Source organism: Anguilla anguilla, chromosome 1 (genome assembly GCF_013347855.1).
Source record: "Anguilla anguilla isolate fAngAng1 chromosome 1, fAngAng1.pri, whole genome shotgun sequence".
NCBI lineage: Eukaryota > Metazoa > Chordata > Actinopteri > Anguilliformes > Anguillidae > Anguilla > Anguilla anguilla.
This window is the reverse complement of record NC_049201.1, coordinates 38,313,792-38,332,507: the sequence shown is the minus strand read 5'-3', so window position 1 is coordinate 38,332,507 and position 18,716 is coordinate 38,313,792. Positions and strand designations below refer to the sequence as shown.

The 18,716-nt window shown below is 41.1% G+C and overlaps 1 protein-coding gene across 4 annotated transcripts in view; it reads left to right on the top strand.

Annotated features, from left to right (window-relative positions):
• prkd1 (protein kinase D1) overlaps positions 1 to 18,716 on the top strand; it is a 350,415-nt gene that overhangs the window by 115,803 nt on the left and 215,896 nt on the right. For 2 of the 4 annotated variants that reach the window (XM_035429543.1, XM_035429579.1), the window contains exon 2: positions 5,772 to 5,910. The exons of 1 other annotated variant lie outside the window; for it this stretch is intronic. In XM_035429543.1, coding sequence (XP_035285434.1) covers positions 5,772 to 5,910 — 139 coding nt within the window. Of the gene's footprint in view, positions 1 to 5,771; positions 5,911 to 9,049; positions 9,164 to 18,716 lie in introns of all 4 variants that reach the window. One more of the 4 variants, XM_035429561.1, reaches the window with a different exon arrangement.

The window sequence follows — 18,716 nt, the reverse complement described above, 5'->3', positions numbered from 1 at the left end:
GATACAGCTGATCCACAAACACAAGAGAAATGCACTAAATTTCTGTGGTCTGATAATTATGAGCACATCCAGAAACTTTAAAATTCTTTGCATAAGAATGTACAAAACACATTTGCGTTTGCCCCAAGATTCTCCCTTGTCAGAACATGAACAACAGGATTTGGGTGTTGATGTTATCAGTTGAACATGAATTATTATATATGTATGAATGATGAGAGAAGATGTGTTGATGTTATGGATGTTATGGGTAATGTACTTGGGGTAATGTACAGTGGGTTCAATAAAAAGGCCATTGCGGTGACATCAGGACCATCTCCATTGGCACATCACAAGGCTTAGTGGTCTTTCCTGTGTTGTTTAGACTCTACACAGATGACCGTTGTAGCAAATGCCCTGAGACCTTTCTTAGGTATTTGGATGATATAGTGGACACCTCCGTCTCTGAGGAAATGCTCCAAACTACTATCAGCCATTTCCAACAATGGTGTGATGCAAATTTTTTAGACTTGAATGTGGAAAATACAAAAAGAAAATGGTCAAGGACTTTGTTTGTCCTGAGGCACTTTCACATCAGAGTGAAAACAATAGAAAGAGCTGCGGAGTTTAAGTATCTGAGACATCACTATAGACAACAAACTGACCTTTGGAGCCAATTGTCATTGACTGCTCACCAAATGTCAATCAAGACTGTTCTTCCTGTGCAAACTCAGGAAATTGAATGTCAGTCAGACATAACTACAAGCATTTTACACCAGCTTCATTGAATCAGCACTGACCTTCAGGCTAACAGCTTGGCATGGCTCTCTAAATAACATCAGACAAACTAAGCTGGAGAAGGTGACATTACTGAGTTAATGAGACAGAAATCAAAGTGGGACAACCGCGAGGAACCATGAAACAACTTTATAAGGAGTGGATAGTCAAGAAAGGACGAAGTCCTTCCCTCACACCCCCTGAATCATCTAAACTCCTCAAAACAAGTTTGAAAATCATTGTAAAGGGAAATGAACAGGCTTTCCAATGATATAAGATACAATGCTAATAATACAGTAACAACAGAGATATGATCGACCAAACACAAATTTCGTTTGAGGAGTTCATGTCAACAGGAAGCAGACTGAGGTCCCTTTCCTTTAGAACAAGGAGAGCACTCAACAGCGTTGCGCCAACATCTGTTTGCCTCATCAGTGACAAATCGCACCTTAATTTTAATGTTTAATTAAATTTTTTGATTTAGCCTAGTCCAAAAATGTATTTTAGTGTTTTCGTTCTATGTAATTAATGTATGGAAGTTCTTACTATAATTTCCTTAATAGTGTAAGGCCCACGGGAACAGACATAGAGTGGAATTTCCTCTCTGACTGTCGTAAAGCAATTCGCCAGGTGCAGAGTCTGATATTGTCGGGACAGAGTGACCCGTAAGACCTTGGCATCTGGTTTTGCGACAGTTAACAGGTGACACCTCTTTTCTATGGGAAAGCAATTCTAAAATTATCCCAACGTCCTGGAGGTTTCAGATGGCAAGTAATAAAATCACATGATGGAAATGGGGCAAATTGCTCAGGACAGTTGAGGGACAGTCACAGTGCCCTCACCTGGTGTCACTGGGTAACTTGTCTCCCAACCTTCATAAGGAGAGAAATTTACTCACGCACACTTTTTGTTAGGAAATAAATCCCGATTTGGGTCGAATACATTGATACACTACACTATGCAATCTTGATACACTGTGGAAAGACATTGAGAGTTGACAGTTGGTTCATGTAAAAGATTGTACAGTTATTTCATGTTTTTCAGAGTTTTCATGACAATCACGAGAACAAATATTCATATTTGGTATGGTTTTTATGGTCTCTGTGCGAGTGATGCTCTGGTTTAGGTTTTAAAACCAGCAAACCTACAGAAAATCTATTTTAATAAATTTGGAAGTCAACTGTATTTTTTGGACACTCCTCCTGGTAAATCCATCTGTCTGATCCTGTCTGAACCAAATTCCAATCTTCCCCCCTCCAAGTAAATTTATGGTTTTATGAGCCTTTTGTGGCGACATCCACCTGCCTTCCGCTGGGTTCTTATAGGAGAGGAACAGGGCCCTCTGGGGGTCTGCAATCAGACTTCCCACACAAGACTCTTTCTGTGTGTAGACTGCTGTCAGGTATGCTCATCTTTATCTTTGATTGTTAGACTTTTTTCTAAATTCTGTAACTACAAATTGACTATTTTAAGTGTATAACCTACCTGACATTAAAACTGTTAATGACTTGATTTGTGTGGTCTTGGTCAATGTTTCGTTCTTGTAACAGCCCTCTAAGTCGGTTTCCCCCAATTATGACTAGGGAACTGCCCGTTGGACTTGTTTGATCACCAAGTTTTCAGTTAAGGCGGGACCGTCAGCAGAACCAAGTTGATCCTGGGATGACCAATATTGGCCCTTTCGGAGTCCCTGAACCCTAATTAGGTTATACTCCCCATGAGGGAAATCTCACAACCGCTGTGTCGTCTGCAAACAGCTAGTTAAATTGTCGTTACGGGCGTATCCGCGGTGCTTACCGGGTGAAACTGCGTTGACCCTCGGTGTAGAACTTCAGACGAACTGAGTTCCATTCTAAATCAAGCCTAAATTCTAATTTGGAACATAACTTATTAATTAATATGGAGTCAGATTATCACGAGGGTAAAACCTATTAACTGTTACGCTTTCTTGCTGTGGTCATGGATATATTCGATGTGTTGTTCCGCATATTTGTGAATATTCTGATGCTCCCATCGGGATATTGACAGTCCGGCGACAGATCGGATATATCTCTGATGACAGCATAGCCCCGTTTGCGAACGGAGAGTAACTTGAATGCTACTGATCCGTTTCGGGCCAGTTTTAAGCGGGATATGAAGCAGCGCCTTCATATCTAACCCGTGGCAACGGAACCAGTGCATTCTTAATTATAATTGTGCCCTGTTCTTACGAACAGAGGAAAACTAACTAACATCTCCGGTTTTGAATCACACCAACCAAGGGATAACACGCGGTGCCTTCCCCTCCAGCTACAAACCCTCATTGGTCTAGCTGTGAGGTGTTTACAATAGAATTCATCATTTCTAATTTGTAACAATAGAAATGTAATTTAGAAATCTCTAAATGCAATGTCTGTAATTTGCTCTCTTAATGTAATTTATGTTAATTGTTTATTTAATTTCTTGCATGCTGGCTACTTCACTTGAAGTTCTCCCTGGGAAAGTTATTCTATTCCATTGCATTGTGCATCTAGCTTATTTCACTGAAATATCAGCTTTTCCAATTCCTTTAATGTCTTACCACTGGATCACAAAGGCCATATTTGACTGCTGCCTATAATGTGAATGTAGTGGCACACTTTGAAAATACAGTGGCACGATGATGAAGTCAGTCACAGCATTTCAAAACCACTTTCAGCTAAAAAAGGTCTTCGTTGAACTAAATTATAAGTTCATTTTTGAATGTGCTGCTAGGCTACACACAAACCTGCACCCATACTTGTCTTACTCGTAACAAACTTGAGGACCCCTGTTATAGTTCATACCAACCTGCAAGGGCAACTTGCAGGTTGGCATGACCATGATTTAATATGTGGGGAAATAATGTAGCAATGGGATTTTAAAGTTAAAAATAAAAAAATACGCTTAGAATTACATCTGTGCTTACTTTTGTAACGTGATCAGCCACACCCACCTGAAATCCAGGGAAATCGAATGTGACCAAGGGACCGGGAACAGGCAAGGATGACAAAAACAACAGGGAATGCCAATAGATGAAGTCATGATGTGAGGAGAACCTGTAATTTATTTAAATAAACATGCTTTATTTTGCATTATTGTATTAGTGCTCCAGTACAATCAATTAGCTGGGATGTTGCTAGCTAAACATAGGCTTTCAGACGCAACCTCAACCTGAAAACGTTTGTTTGATATGCATTAACTTAGCAAACAATGGTAAGCAGTAGAAACTTTGTCATAGTACAGTAGCTCTCACAAGTCACTCACAAGACATTTGTCCAGTTCACGACCAAGTTCTAACCTTCTAGCTAGATGTCTTGAGGTGTTGCTACAGTATTTCTCCATAATCGTCCTTCCTCATGATGCCATATATTTTCTGATGTGCATCAGTCCCTTTTCCAGTAAAACACCCCCACAACATGATGCTGCCACCCCCATGCTTCTTCCAGCAGGACAATGATCCTAAGCATACCTCCAAAGTTGTAACAAAATGGCTTAAAGACAACAAAGTGAAAGTATTGGAGTGGCCATCACAAAGCCCTGACCGGAATCCCAGAGAAAATTTGTGGACTGAACTGAAAAAACACGTCCGAGCAAAGAGGCCCACAAACCTGATTGAGTTACACCAGTTCCCATGCCCTGATTGACTTAACACGGGAAATGTGTGGTAACATGAAATGTGTGGAGTTGTGAAAAATTGAGTTTGACTGTCTTTAGCCTAGATGTTTGTAAACTTTTGGCCTCAACTGTACTGTGGAAAGAAGCTCACTTTTTGGCTCTGATGATTATTATTGCAGCGAAGCTGTGTACCTACTTAACCAGTAGCCCCAGATTGTCCTGATTCCCTGTCCCAAACCAAGCGGTGCCACACTGGTTGTGAAGAAAAACACAAATGTGAATTTAGTCAGATTTATGAACAAATTTTGATCAAGTCCATTTGTTTATAGAATTTTATATGAACAATTGAGAGTAGCTGTAACACGCTAAGCCGACTGTCATTGTAGTACTGTGTTGAAAGGAAAGAAACTGTCCAATGTGTCTCCAATACTGCCCCATTGCCTGACTTGGTCTAATTTGGTATGGAAACATAAGGCAACAGTTGTGGCTGTGCTTAAGCAATTGTCATAGGTTTGTTTCGGTTATTTTGTGAGCTTAATTATCATTGAGTGCTAAAATGAATTGTTCTTTGAGCTGGATTTGATTGCTTCTGGGTAATTTTCCTTTCTTTTCCTGTTCCTTTGTCAGATGTGTTCTTCGATGTGTGTGTCGAATTAGACAGTAAATGGCAGCTTTCCCAACATATTGTGTTATTATTTACTATGTTAAATACTAAGCTTGTATTGTATCAATAAATTCAAAAGCTACTTAAATTCTTTATGAGATATACTGCTAGTTTATTTTGTGCACAAGATGATGTCAGACCTGAACATATTTTCCTACTTTCAAAATATGTAGTTTTGTATAAACAGCAAAATAAGGTCAACTGCATGAATTGGTACTTAAAACTATCCTGTTTGTGTTTTGACATTTTATTTTGCAGGGCTATGTTTCCAGTTTGGTCTTATACAAGATATCCTTTTATTCCACTGTGAGAAGCCATGTCATGCTATTAAGTATAACTTGTGGGTTTACAGTTTAAATTCTGCCTTCACCTAAGTTTGCCTGGCTGCATCTATAGATTTGTTGGCAGCTGTATTATACTGTTTTTTGGATTGTTTATTACACTTGTATCTGAATCAGCTTCTGGCAGTATTAATCATAAAGGGGACTGAAAAAGTGCCTGCATCACTGACTGATGAATTGTGTTTGATTATGGAAATCCAATGTGAGGATCCCAATTATATTGCCATTAGGAGACATCCACGCCCTGACAAAAACAGAGTTTTCCAAAAGATGTCGCTCACTCCAGGCAGTGGGCATATTATACGAATGTTATGTAATACAAATGTTTAAACTCTTAGTCTATAATACACGTAACAATAATCAGGATTAAAATGTATTTCTCTTTCTCTTCTCCTCAGTTCCCAGAGTGCGGCTTCTACGGGATATACGATAAAATCTTGCTTTTCCGGCATGATCCTGGCTCCAGCAACATTCTGCAGCTGGTTAAATGTGCCACAGACATCCTCGAGGGGGATCTGGTGGAAGTGGTTTTGTCCGGTGAGAAACTGTAATGTGTCCTAAATGAAATTCCTTTCCAGCAGAGATCTTGCCACATTCCTGTTTTTCAGAAATAGCTGTCATATCAAGCTATTTCAGCTGAATTGTTTATATAGCATAGTCAACACATTAGCGACATGGAGAACAGAAAGGATTCCTGTGAGGTTACATTTGCAGTTAATATATATATACTGCATTGATTGACTTTATTTGATAGTAAAAAATAAACATTTGATAGTGATAAAAATAGACTCACACATAATCCCTGAAGACAAGACCGTACTGAAATAGGATAACTCAATAAAGTCACAACAGTGTTGCCACTGTTCCTCCTTGTAGCAAACATGCTTAAGACCATAAAACCTATTATAATGAACTAAACAATTATAAAATAAATCTTAAAAACAGAATTAAAATGTGCAATAGAATGGCCTTTAAAATGAACATATCCTAATATAAAGTGCCCTCTGGGGTATTGGCACCCTCAATTATTATGAGCAAAAAATACTGAATAACATCCACTTTATTGTTTATCAAATGTTTTCTGTGCTCAGTGATATGAAAAAAAATTATATAGTTTTACTGTAATACCATTGTGCATAGTAAAAAAATATTTAAGACAAAATCATTTTTATTCTATGTGTCACATTTATTGACACCCCTGAATTGAGCCCTGTGCAGGGGTGATAACAGCAGAGTTTGCTTATAGTGCTCAATGAGGTTAATACCTAATGGGATCTAAGACTATTCAGTCTCTCCAGATCCTTGGTCTTTGCTTGTGGATTTTTTCTTCAGCTGACCCCACAAGTTTTCTATGGGGTTTAGCTCAAGGGACTGGGATGGGCATTGCAAAAGTCCAAATGCAGTCCAAAAGCTTGATTCTGTGGTCAGAGAACCATTTGTTTTTGTTTTTTTTATCATTGTCCCACTGGATGATTCAACCATGACATGATCCTGGGAGAGGAATCCAGATTTTCATATGAAATCTTGTATTTGATGGAGTCCATGACACCATGTATCCTAACACGGTTCCCAGGCCTTTGGAAGTAAAACTGCTCCACTTCACATTGAGGATTAGGTTCTTTTTTGCATGACCATGCCTCTTTTGACCCCAAACCCACCTCTGGTGTTCATTGTCAAAACCTCTATTGTTGTCTCATCTGGCCACAGAAGTTCTAGTCACATTTAAGAAACTCCTGGTGCTTATGTTGGTTTGATGATAGCAGATTTTTTCTGGAAAGACTTCTAAATAGCTTGTTGGCATGGAAGTGGTGTCTAATTTTAGTTTTGGACACTTTTTAATGCCAACATTCTCCAACTGTGATCCGTAGGGAGACTTTCGTCTCTCAAACCATCCCCCTCACAGTAAACGGGGGCAAATACACTTGTGTCCTCTTCCAGGCAAGTTCATCATAGGTCTGGTTGTTTGAAACTTCTTAATAACTGCCCTAATAGGGGAGATGGGTATTTTCAGACCTTTTCCTATATTTATAGCCATTGCCTTATTTATGAAGGTCAACAACCTTTTGCCTCATGTTGATAAATGACCTACAGCTGTTTGGCCTGCATGTCACCTCGTAGTCATAGCCCAATGAAGCAGGAATTCATAAATGACCTAAAGGCTCAGTTGTGCAAAAAAAGTAAACTTTGAATGGGCATATATGTCAATTAGATTTTGTACATAAGAATTTCTAGGGGTGTCTGTTTTTGAGAAAAATAAAAGTTTTTTTCTTTGAAGAATTTTACCTCAATTAGATTTCACTCATATTTTAACTTTAAGATCAAGGTGATAGACAACAGACATTTTTCCATAAACTTTTTTGCTCATCTTTACCAAGGTTGCCAATAATTGTGAAAAAGTCTTTTTTGTGAAAAAAATAAATAATTATTTGACAAATTGGCTTCTTGTCCACATCAATGTTTTAAAAGTGGCTTTGCTTCAGCTATGTTTCTTTAACAAAGAATATTAACATTGGCAACACTAGATCTGGTGGGAAGACTGACATCACAACCACACCAATATATTTCTCCTGTAAAATGCCTTTGGAAATGTGTGTACATGTATACTAACATATCGAAATTCATATAAATGACTGAGGGGCGACATAGCTCAGGAGGTAAGACCGATTGTCTGGCAGTCAGAGGGTTGCTGGTTCAAACCCCGCCCTGGGCATGTCGAAGTGTCCTTGAGCAAGGCACCTAACCCCTAACTGCTCTGGCGAATGAGAGGCATCAATTGTAAAGTGCTTTGGATAAAAGCGCTATATAAATGCAGTCCATTTACCATTTACCATTACCATTAAATATATTTTCGTTTTTTTATAACTCAATTATTAAAATAATATTCAGTTTTTCTCAGTTATTATGCATGTTATGTCACCAATGAGATAAGGTTTGAACTAATAATTTTCAAGAAAAGTATGATGTATCTATGTTGACTTGGATTGAATAGCCATGTGTAAAGAGTGACACTATTTACACAATTCTGCATTTATATGAATCAGCCAACTGATTAATCCATTAACAGGGCATGCCAAATTATTTATGATATGCTATGGAATATCTCCATAGTAGACAGAATTAAAATGTTTTTAAAAAAGTACTCAATTCTCGTATGTAAGTTCATCATACCAAAGATTTCTCTCCAAGATGTCCCATTTGGATAAAATCACAGTATGGTTTTATCAGCAGACATGGCTGCCTGACATCACTTAATTCAGCAATAGAAATTAGAAAAGGAAAGGACATTTTCCTGATTGTAGCAGTTCAGATTCATAGTGCCAGATGGCCCCTTTTCTTAGGCTTTCCATCAAAAAGTAACCCACAGCATAGACCCCCCCCCTCCCCACCAAAAAAAAACAGTTAAAATTATTACATCAATTAAAACAAAATTGAATGTTTAACCGGTTCTAGACATTGCAGGATATGTTATAATTAACTCACCCATCATAAAGCATGGTCTCAGTCTTTGGTTTTTGCTGTTCCCCCTCCCTCTACATTTTGAGTTCTGGAAACTTGTCACAGCTCCAAATTTGGCTGCTACACCTCATGAGAAGCTTGGATGCCTCCACTGGGTTGGAGGAAGTGATCGGAGTATCATGTTTGATGCTGCTAAAGTGTTTTTACAAACACTCTGCAGGTTTTTTTGCCTCTAGGTGTGGCAGGTAATTGAGTAGTATCTGCACTGTGGAGGCTGAAGAGACTGACGCCCCCTCCCCTCTCCTGATGCACTACATGCTCTCAAGGGGCCCAGGTGATTAACACGCCCTGACATGCGTTTTGTCCTAGATGTGCTTCTGGGAACTCGTCATAACACTTTTTAATGACACACTTGAAGGCTGAACACACAGTAGAATAACCCAGGAAAATTGTCAGAAAGTAAATACATGGATTATTGCTTGTGAATCGCTAAAGCACTGCAGCAAAGTGCCACCGAATGACACCCAAATATTATTCATTCTATTAAAGATTTAAAGACACCCCTATGCAGATCAACTGTTTTAGAGTTTGCATTGCATTTTCTCAATAAAGATAGAACCAATTTACATGCATAACATGTTCTGCAAAATGCAGGTAACAATGTTGAGTGTAATACAGGTACAGTGGTTATAATATAGGAAACCAATACAGTGATGGTCACAGTGTCATGGTCAAAGTATTGTGGTCATTCTGCCATTTTGGCAAAAGGTGAGATTGCTAACATTAGAATTTAGAGTCTATTTCTGTCTCATCATTGTGTGTTTCCACATGCTGAAATTCCCTGCTTGTCTGAATCCTTTTGAAATGATGTGTTGTGGGAACAGTTCCACATGAACATTAACAATACCATTACATTATTATTATTATTATTATTCTGGAAACAAATGTCAATTCCCAATATATGTCCTGCAATGCCCTTGGTATGAAAAGGAAGTGACTGGCAGGGAGCCTAAGACAATCTCTGCCCTGATATTTTTGATATTTTTTGATATTTTTGTCTGTCTTGCTTCTACGTAGTTGCTGCCTGCCATGTCATAAGAATTTCTTTGCTCAGAATGACCTTGTGTTATACTGTGCACTTGACAAATAAAAACACTTTGACTTTGACTTTTCTCTGTCTGGAGTAAGCTATGCAATCCACTTTCAAAAAACTGGAGCTTGAATGTAACATGAGTCAGACGTCAAAATAGTACCAGATATTCTCAGAGCCCCACACATTCTGGGTGTTAGAATACAAAGGGGAAATTCAATCTCTGAAAAGTAGTGTGGTCATTGTTGTTTTTGACTCGATTAGATTGATTTCTTGATGTGAATCTGAAAGCGTATTCTGAGTTGCCCAAGTCAATTCTCACTGGGACACAGAATGGCAATATGTTGAAGTTGTTAGTGAGCTAGCCCTGTCCTGTAAACATAGGGTTGCACAATTGAATTCCAGATGGTCATTGCAACCAAGTGTATTTGCACCCTCGCTTCAGTTACTGTAAAAGCATCAATGAAGAAATTATCAAATCATTATATCAGATCATCAGAGGCTAGGTTTTTTATATTACATTACATTAAATTACATTACAGGCATTTAGCAGACGCTCTTATCCAGAGCGACGTACAACAAGTGCATCAGTTCAAAGTGCAGAGGTGCAGAAAAACACACTAGAGTGAAGTAAAAATCGTAGTGCCAGAAGTGACCACATAGATCAGAACTCCAACCCTGTAGGGTATGCTGTTGAGAAAATAAACAAAACAATCTTGCCAAGTACAAAACTAGTACTGAAATCACATTTGCCTAATCAGAATCAAACAAAACAATCCTGCCAAATACAAAACTAACGAGATCGCATTAGCCTAACTAGGTACATTGAGGTAAATAGAGTAGAGCTAAACTAGAGGCTAGGGAGGGGCGGGGAGAGGTGCAGCCTGAAGAGATGAGTCTTTAGTCTGCGCTTGAAGGTTGTCAGATTCTCTGCTGTTCTGACCATCACGGGAAGGTCATTCCACCAGCGAGGGGCCAGGACAGACAGCAGATGTGAACGGGAAGTACAGACACGAAGAGGGGGAGGTGCCAAGCGTCCAGAGGTGGCAGAATGGAGAGGTCTGGCTGGTGTGTAGGGTCTGATATTCCTCTGGATGTATCCTGGTGCTGACCCCTTAGCCGCCTGGTATGCAAGCACCAAAGTCTTAAATTTGATGCGAGCCATAACAGGTAGCCAGTGGAGGTCAGTGAGCAGGGGGCTGACATGGGAATGTCTGGGGAGGTTGTAGACCAGACGAGCTGCAGCATTCTGGATGAGCTGCAGGGGTCTAATGGCGGATGCTGGCAGACCAGCCAGCAGCGAGTTGCAGTAGTCCAGGCGGGACAGGACCATCGCTTGAACCAGGAGCTGGGTTGCGTAGGTGGTGAGGAAGGGACGGATTCTCCGGATGTTGTACAGGAAGAACTTGCACGTTAGACACACCGCCGCAATGTTCTGGGAGAGGGACAGTCTGTTGTCCATCACCACTCCAAGGTTTTTGGCAGTGGGTGATGATGACACCAAGGTGTCCCCTAGGGAAATAGAAAAGTCAAGGAGGTTAGAGGATGGAGCAGGAATGAAGATCATCTCTGTCTTACCTGGGTTCAGCTTAAGATGGTGGTTATCCATCCAGCTCTGGATGTCCCTCAGGCAAGCAGAGATGTGAGCGGAGACCTGTGTGTCAGAGGGGGGGAAGGAGAGAAAGAGTTGGGTGTCATCGGCATAACAGTGATAAGACAAACCATGGGCAGAGATTACAGGACCAAGAGATTGGGTGTACAGAGAGAACAGGAGGGGACCAAGGACTGAGCCCTGGGGAACTCCTGTGGCAAGGGGGCGAGGTGCCGATACTGCACCGGCCCAGGCGACTTGGAAGGAGCGACCGGAGAGGTAGAACTCGATCCAGTCTAGTGCTGTGCCACAGATCCCCATAACTGCCAGGGAGGACAGGAGGATGGGGTGGTCGACTGTGTCGAAGGCAGCAGAAAGGTCTAGGAGGATCAGGACGGACGAACGGGAGGCTGCTTGTGCAGCGAGAAGCGACTCACTGACCGAGAGGAGTGCGGTCTCTGTCGAGTGGCCAGGTCTGAAGCCGGACTGGTGGGGGTCTAGGAGGTTGTTCTGCAAGAGAAAAGAGGAGAGTTGGTTAGAAGCAGCTCGTTCAATTGTTTTGGATAAAAAAGGGAGAAGAGAAACAGGACGGTTGTTCTGGATGATGGAGGGATCCAGAGTGGGCTTCTTCAGCAGTGGGGTGACATGGGCCAGCTTGAAGGAAGAGGGGAAACATCCAGAAGACAAGGAGGAGTTCACAAGGGAGGTGACAAACGGGAGGATGTCAGGTGTGATAGTCTGGAGGAGAGAGGAAGGGATAGGGTCAAGAGCACAGGTGGTAGGGCGGCGGGAGAGTAGGAGCTGGGAAACATCAGAGTCAGTGAGGGGAGAGAAAGTGGATAAACAAGGGGAGGGGGGAGTGGGGAAGGGTGGCGGTGGATGTGAAGGAGCTGCGGGTGTCTGCAATCTTCTCATCAAAAAAAACCGCGAAGTCATCTGCAGCGAGGGAGGACTGAGGTGGGGGAGGAGGAGTGCTGAGGAGAGAAGAGAAAATAGAGAACAGTTGATGAGGGTTAGAGGCAGATTTATGAATTTTTGTTTGATAATTAATTTTAGCAGAGGTTACAGCAGTAGAAAATGCAGCTAGCAGAGACTGGTAGGCAGACAGGTCAGATGGAGCCATGGATTTCCTCCACTTCCTCTCCGCTGCACGTAGGCTGGCCCGGTTGGTTCGGAGGGGGTCAGACATCCACGGACTGGGAGGGGACGAGCGTGCCGGCCTGGAGACTAGAGGACAGAGAGAGTTAAGTGCTGAGGAGAGTGAGGAAGACAGAGCGGAAGATGCAGAGTCAGTGGGAAGGTTGGAGAAGGATTCAAGAGGGGGGAGTGAAGCAGTGACACTAGAAGCGAGAGAGGAGGGAGAGAGGGAGCGGAGGTTACGGCGGACCATGACAGTAGGAGTGGATGGAGGGCAGGGAGGGAGGGGAGCAAGAGGGAGGGAGAAGGAAATGAAGTGGTGGTCAGACTGGTGCAGAGGGGTCACTGTGGGATCGGAGGAGGAGCAATTCCTCAGGATGACCAGGTCTAGGAGGTTGCCAGCCTTGTGTGTTGGTGGGGAGTGCACAGGGAGAGGTCAAATGAGTGGAGTAGGAGCAGGAAGGCTGCGGACTGGGAGGCATCTAGGTGGATGTTGAAGTCTCCCAGGAGGATCAGTGGGGTGCCATCCTCTGGGAAGGAGCTGAGCAGGGTGTCGAGCTCATCGAGGAAGCTTCCCAGGGGCCCTGAAGGACGATAGATAACAACAATATACAAGTTAACAGGATAGGTGATTGAGACAGAGTGGTATTCAAAGGTAGAGATGTAGAGGTGAGAGAAGGGGAGGACAGAGAATTTCAAGAAGGGAGAGATCAGCAAACCTGTGCCCCCACCACGGCCAGACAGGCGGGGGGTGTGAGAGAAGGAGAAGGAGGAGGAGAGGGCTGCAGGGGTTGCAGTGTTGCCTGGTGTGATCCAGGTCTCGGTGAGGGCAAGGAAATGTAGAGAGGAGGGAAGCGTAGGCCGAAATGAAGTCAGCCTTCCGCGTAGCAGACTGGCAGTTCCATAGCCCTCCTGCGACCGTGAAGTTGTCACAGGGGGTCAGTGAGGGATAGCGAAGGTTGGAGAGGTTCCGTTGCCGTGGGGGGCCTCGCCTGCGGAAGCGCGTTCTGTAGGGGAGAGAACAGGTTGGGATGGGGTTGAGACACATAGCAGAGCAGTGAGGACAGGGAGGAAGGGTGAGAGGAAGGGTGATGGCAGAAGGATACAGATGCACTAACACTAACTGGGACAGCCTACAGCAGGCTGGCCTTGCTTCCTCCAAGTTTTACATCTTATTTTGGCCCACTTGCTAACATAGCTTACGATGGAATTCCTTGTTTTGAGTCTTAGGGCAAAATTTTCTGGAACCATGGTGCATGGGTGCAGCCAGTGGCATAGCACATAGGCAGACTGGGCATAGCTACTGAATGTTGGTATTTTCATGACCAGACGCAAGGAGCGCACAGTGCAAAGCATGCAGCCCAGGTGGAAAATGGGCTGGATTAGGTTTAATATATCAGTGGGTGTGTTGCAGCTGGATTCAGTCATAGCCAATCAAATTAACTCTTTTTATTCCCCTTAAGAGCCGTGTGCTTTGTGTCTGCCAATTTCTGTGGTCTAAAACTGTAATGGAAGACTAGGATAACCTAGAATATAATATTAGAAGGAGCTAAATGTATATTTATTGTGGCCCCGGTTTAATTCCTTAATTAAATAGCTTAAACATGCTATGCTATAACTAAGAAATAATAAGAACAGTAATGGTTCAAAGCTTGAAACAGAGAGCACATTTGTACCAAAATGACCAAATCTCCAAAGTATCACTCACATACAGGACATACTTATTCTGTAAAACAACAAATAAATAGAAAAATTGTATTTTCTTTATTCTGTAGTGATTATATGTACTTCTGATACTGGGTGGAACCAGATTTCTTTGATCAATCGTACCCCAGATTGCGTACAACAACAGGGTTAAATTTTGGTGTGGATTAAACAAAGAAGTAAAATTTGACATGTGTTTTCCCAAAGGTGGGCCCAAGTGTTGACAAAACCTCTCTAAATGGCACCAAACCTCTCCACATTGGAATATTGTGTATATCTTTTTCCCAGCCATATTCCACTTCCAGAAGCTAATTCCATTGAGGGTGGTACCCTCTGGTATCCCACAAAGCAAATATTTACTCATTCTCTCTTTTTGACTAAGCCCTGTATTTTGGTCAACTGTTGTCGTTTTGAAGCGCTGTACAAAATGTGTTCATAATGGTTAGCTACAGGGGTTAAATTGGGGGTGGACGCGGGTGGACGGCGTCCACCCACCTTTGGTAAATAAATAAATGATTTTGACCGGCAGTTTTACAAATAACTATGACAATCCAGTCAATTTAGGCTCCAGTCCATGTGTTCCCTCTAGCCAGTTACTCGCTCAACCAATCAAAAATCCGAAGAAAAAAAAAACTCAGGAGGAACAGTCGTTTATATAGACAGCACAGAAAGAAAAATATCGTTGATTGTCTTGATTGATTGGAAGCGGATGCGGTAGGTAGTTTCATTAACATGTAATTTCATCTATGCAACATTTTGAAGAGAGGTGAATAAACAGCCCCCAAGAACGCCGGCTATTATTAACAGCAACTTTGATTGCTTAAGCAAAATCAGCAGGTTGCTGGTCAGCAGCTATGCTAGGATTGAATATTTCCCACATAACGTTTTATTCAGCGGCGACTTATGACCTGAAAATTGGTGGGGCGCAAAACTTAACTTTAAACTAATCATTGATCTAAACCTGTTTTCATTAGTAATTTTCCTTTATAATCAAGCGTGCCGACGATCGGATTAATCAAATGGCAAGTAGCCTAACAAGTAGCGTCTTCATACTGTGTTAGGGGGATTAAATCACAAATTCAATTTATCCGTTAAAAATCTGTTTTAATCACCAAGTAGTCTACACTTAACAAACAAGATACACCAGTCTGTTATCTACCATGTTAGCTCTCAGAATAACCAGCAAAAACAAAACCTGCACTTCAATTGTGTTTACAATCTAGCCTACGCATTGCGGATATTTGCCATGAATACGAGAGCGGAGAAAGAAGTGCCTGTATCAGTAAATAATGTTGATTAAAAATGTGCACAATTTCATACTGCAAATGAAAATAAATGTAGGCTATACGGCCTAGGCTACTCGCTAAAACTGCCTATTTGGGGAGAGCTGGCTATATATGGTAGTATTGAGTAGCCTATTTTGTGGATTAATTGTATTGATACTCAAGGAAAATCAGGGGAAGATTCTGTCACTTCTTAGCGATTAAAACTGATTTTTCTAAATCGCATTTATCATCTCCCTAACACAATGCGAAGAAGCTGTGTCCCTTTCCATTTGATTTGTCAGATGTTTGCATGCTTGTTAATCACTGATTAACTACAACAGTTACAACAGTTTGAGATCAATGATTAGTTTAAAGGAAAGTTTTGCGCCTCACCAGTTTAAGAAAGATGGATAAAGGAGGAACAAAGTGAGGACAAGAGGAGGATGACCGATTATTTTCCTGGGTAAAAAAAATTCTCAGCATTAATGACACTCAATAAACTTGAAATATATTATGTAAAAGCTTGCATCAATAGTATACATTCTTTTTAAAACACTGTTTTCCTTAATTACAATTATGTACACAATACATTAAAGATACAACTATTTTGAGTTGTGACATTCATTGGTTTGTACCTTTTTTCACCCACCTCCCACCGGATCCACCCGGATCTCAGGGTCCACCCACCTCCCAAATCCCAATTTAACCCCTGGTTAGTTATCACACAAACTAAATTTACTTAGAAACAATAATTTGGTTTTACCTAGCAGAGCACCTTGTGCTCTGACTTGCAATCAGCTGCCAGACTTCTGTAAATCAGGCTTGTAAGCAGTACAAGGAAAATAACAAAAATATTTAATGGAATCATAAAAGATTTACAATAATATAGTGTCCTTTATCACTATTGCAGTGTCTTTTTGCAGATAAACAAACAAAGCTCCAATAAACAATTGATAAATCATTGTTAAGCATCCATTCATGCGCTGTGCGAATAGCCATGTGAAAGTAACTTAGTTACAGAGTAGAATAGTGAAGCCGTAGTTCCAGCTAACAGACAGCCGTAAGCCACTTTCAAATGCTAAATAAATTAGCTAATAGAACTTTATGGTTACTGTAATGTGTACGGCGTTTCCGAAGAAGGGGCAGACTCACAATGGGTAGATCTTATAGAGAGTCCATTTTTTTTTGATAGTTGCTTGCTTTTAGGTAATTTACTTGGCACTGGAACGTCTAATTCAGAGAGGTTTTTCACTGTTTATAAGGTAAGAAGTAGCGTTTTTATAAAAATGCTACTTTTTGTGTTTGAAATTCTATTTACATACATAGAAATGTTTGTGTTCAAATGCTCCTGAAAATGCTTTCAGCTCAATGGAAATAATGCAGAATAAATAGTGACATTTTCTTGCTGCATGCAAAGAGCATATTGATTGCTTAGGGCTCAGAGGGGGATTTCTAGCAATATCAATACCATCACTGTAGCAGTAGCAGTTTTTTGACAGTTATTGGATTGTAAAATGCCATAATCATCAACCTGGGGTGTCAATTTCAGCCCTACTTAGCGGAAGGGGACTGCCTTGTTATTTCTTTTCTTATTTCTAGTGGTTTTACTGATTGAGACAGGGTTTTTCAGAATGCGAAGAGTCTAAGCTTTACAGTGGTATAGTGACCAATAAAAGCAATAATTTAAGAGAATAATGTTTTTTCTCACCTGCGGAAATTCAGGAAATCATTAGGTTAAGAAACGAAAATAGGACCAGTCAGTTTGAGAGTCTAACTGTCTAGCTTTGGCCCAAGCAATAATCCTCTGATGAAATATATCTGAGTGATCAGAGGAAAACCAAGGGTTATCTCTCCCTTTTACCTTGTACCTCTTAAGAGGAGCCTGTTTATCTGTTCTTGAAAATGTGATTTTAAATAATCCCAAGCAGTATGAACATCTGAGATAAAATCAGTTAAATAAAACTCACATGCTTGTATATCATGAAGTTCCTAAAATTTATTTCAAAAATAAAGCGGGACTGTAGCCAATTTAGTATTATTGACATGCTATGGCACAATGGTCATTGATGTCAACACAGAAACTGCCCGGTATTTGTGAGGAGGGTTGGTAAGAATTAAATCAGTAAAAGTAGATTTATCGGGTAAATTTGTATTGGGGTATGTAGGAAAACTGACAAGATGGGTGACATTGAGAGAGTTGCAAACACCTGTGAAGGGATCCGAAATAGGTGTTAAGCAATCCCAATTTAAATCGTCCATTAAAACAAACTCATTGGGCTCTATTTTAACGATGCACGGTCTAAAGTGCATGGCGCAAGTGCATTTAGGGCATGTCCAAATCCACTTTTGCTAGTTTAACAGCGGATAATCTGAGCGCAAAGTAAGGCGCATGGTTCAAAGGGGTTGTACTTAGTCTCTTAACTAATCATAGGTATGTTTTGGGCGTAACATGAAGTAAACCAATCAGAGTGTCATCCCCCATTCCCTTTAAAAGCCAGTTGCACTTGCACCTTGGCGGATTGCTATTATAATGGTGAATTTGCCAAGTAGTAGGAAAAAACGTTTCTCTGCAGAGGAAATGGATCTGCTCCTGTGCGAATTGAAAGCGCGCGAGCAGACCATCTACGGCAACAGCAGGATTCCACCAAATATTATATTATGAATATTATGTTAATATATATAATTATAAACATGAATATTATATTACCAATATTATGACTAACCATTATGACATTTAAAAAAAAAAAAAATCTTGCGTTGTGCACCTGCCTATGTAGGCGCATATTACTATCTTAATAATGCGCCCTTAAAATAACAGAAAAATATTGCACCATTGACTTAAGACCAGGTTTTTGTTGGTCAATCGCGCATTCGCTTTCAGCTGCCTCAAGATAGCAATGCACCAACAATGTGCCTGACCACACCTCATTTTAAGACCAACATGCCCATGGGCACTCAGATGGGCGCAAGTACATTTGCTATTTAAACAACGTGGGCGCTGGGCGGGAAAATGACAACTGCGTCGGTCTGAAACTAGCAAAGACACTTGCGTTACGCTTGCCACCACTTTGCGCCGGTTTGAAAATAGAGACCATTGTCA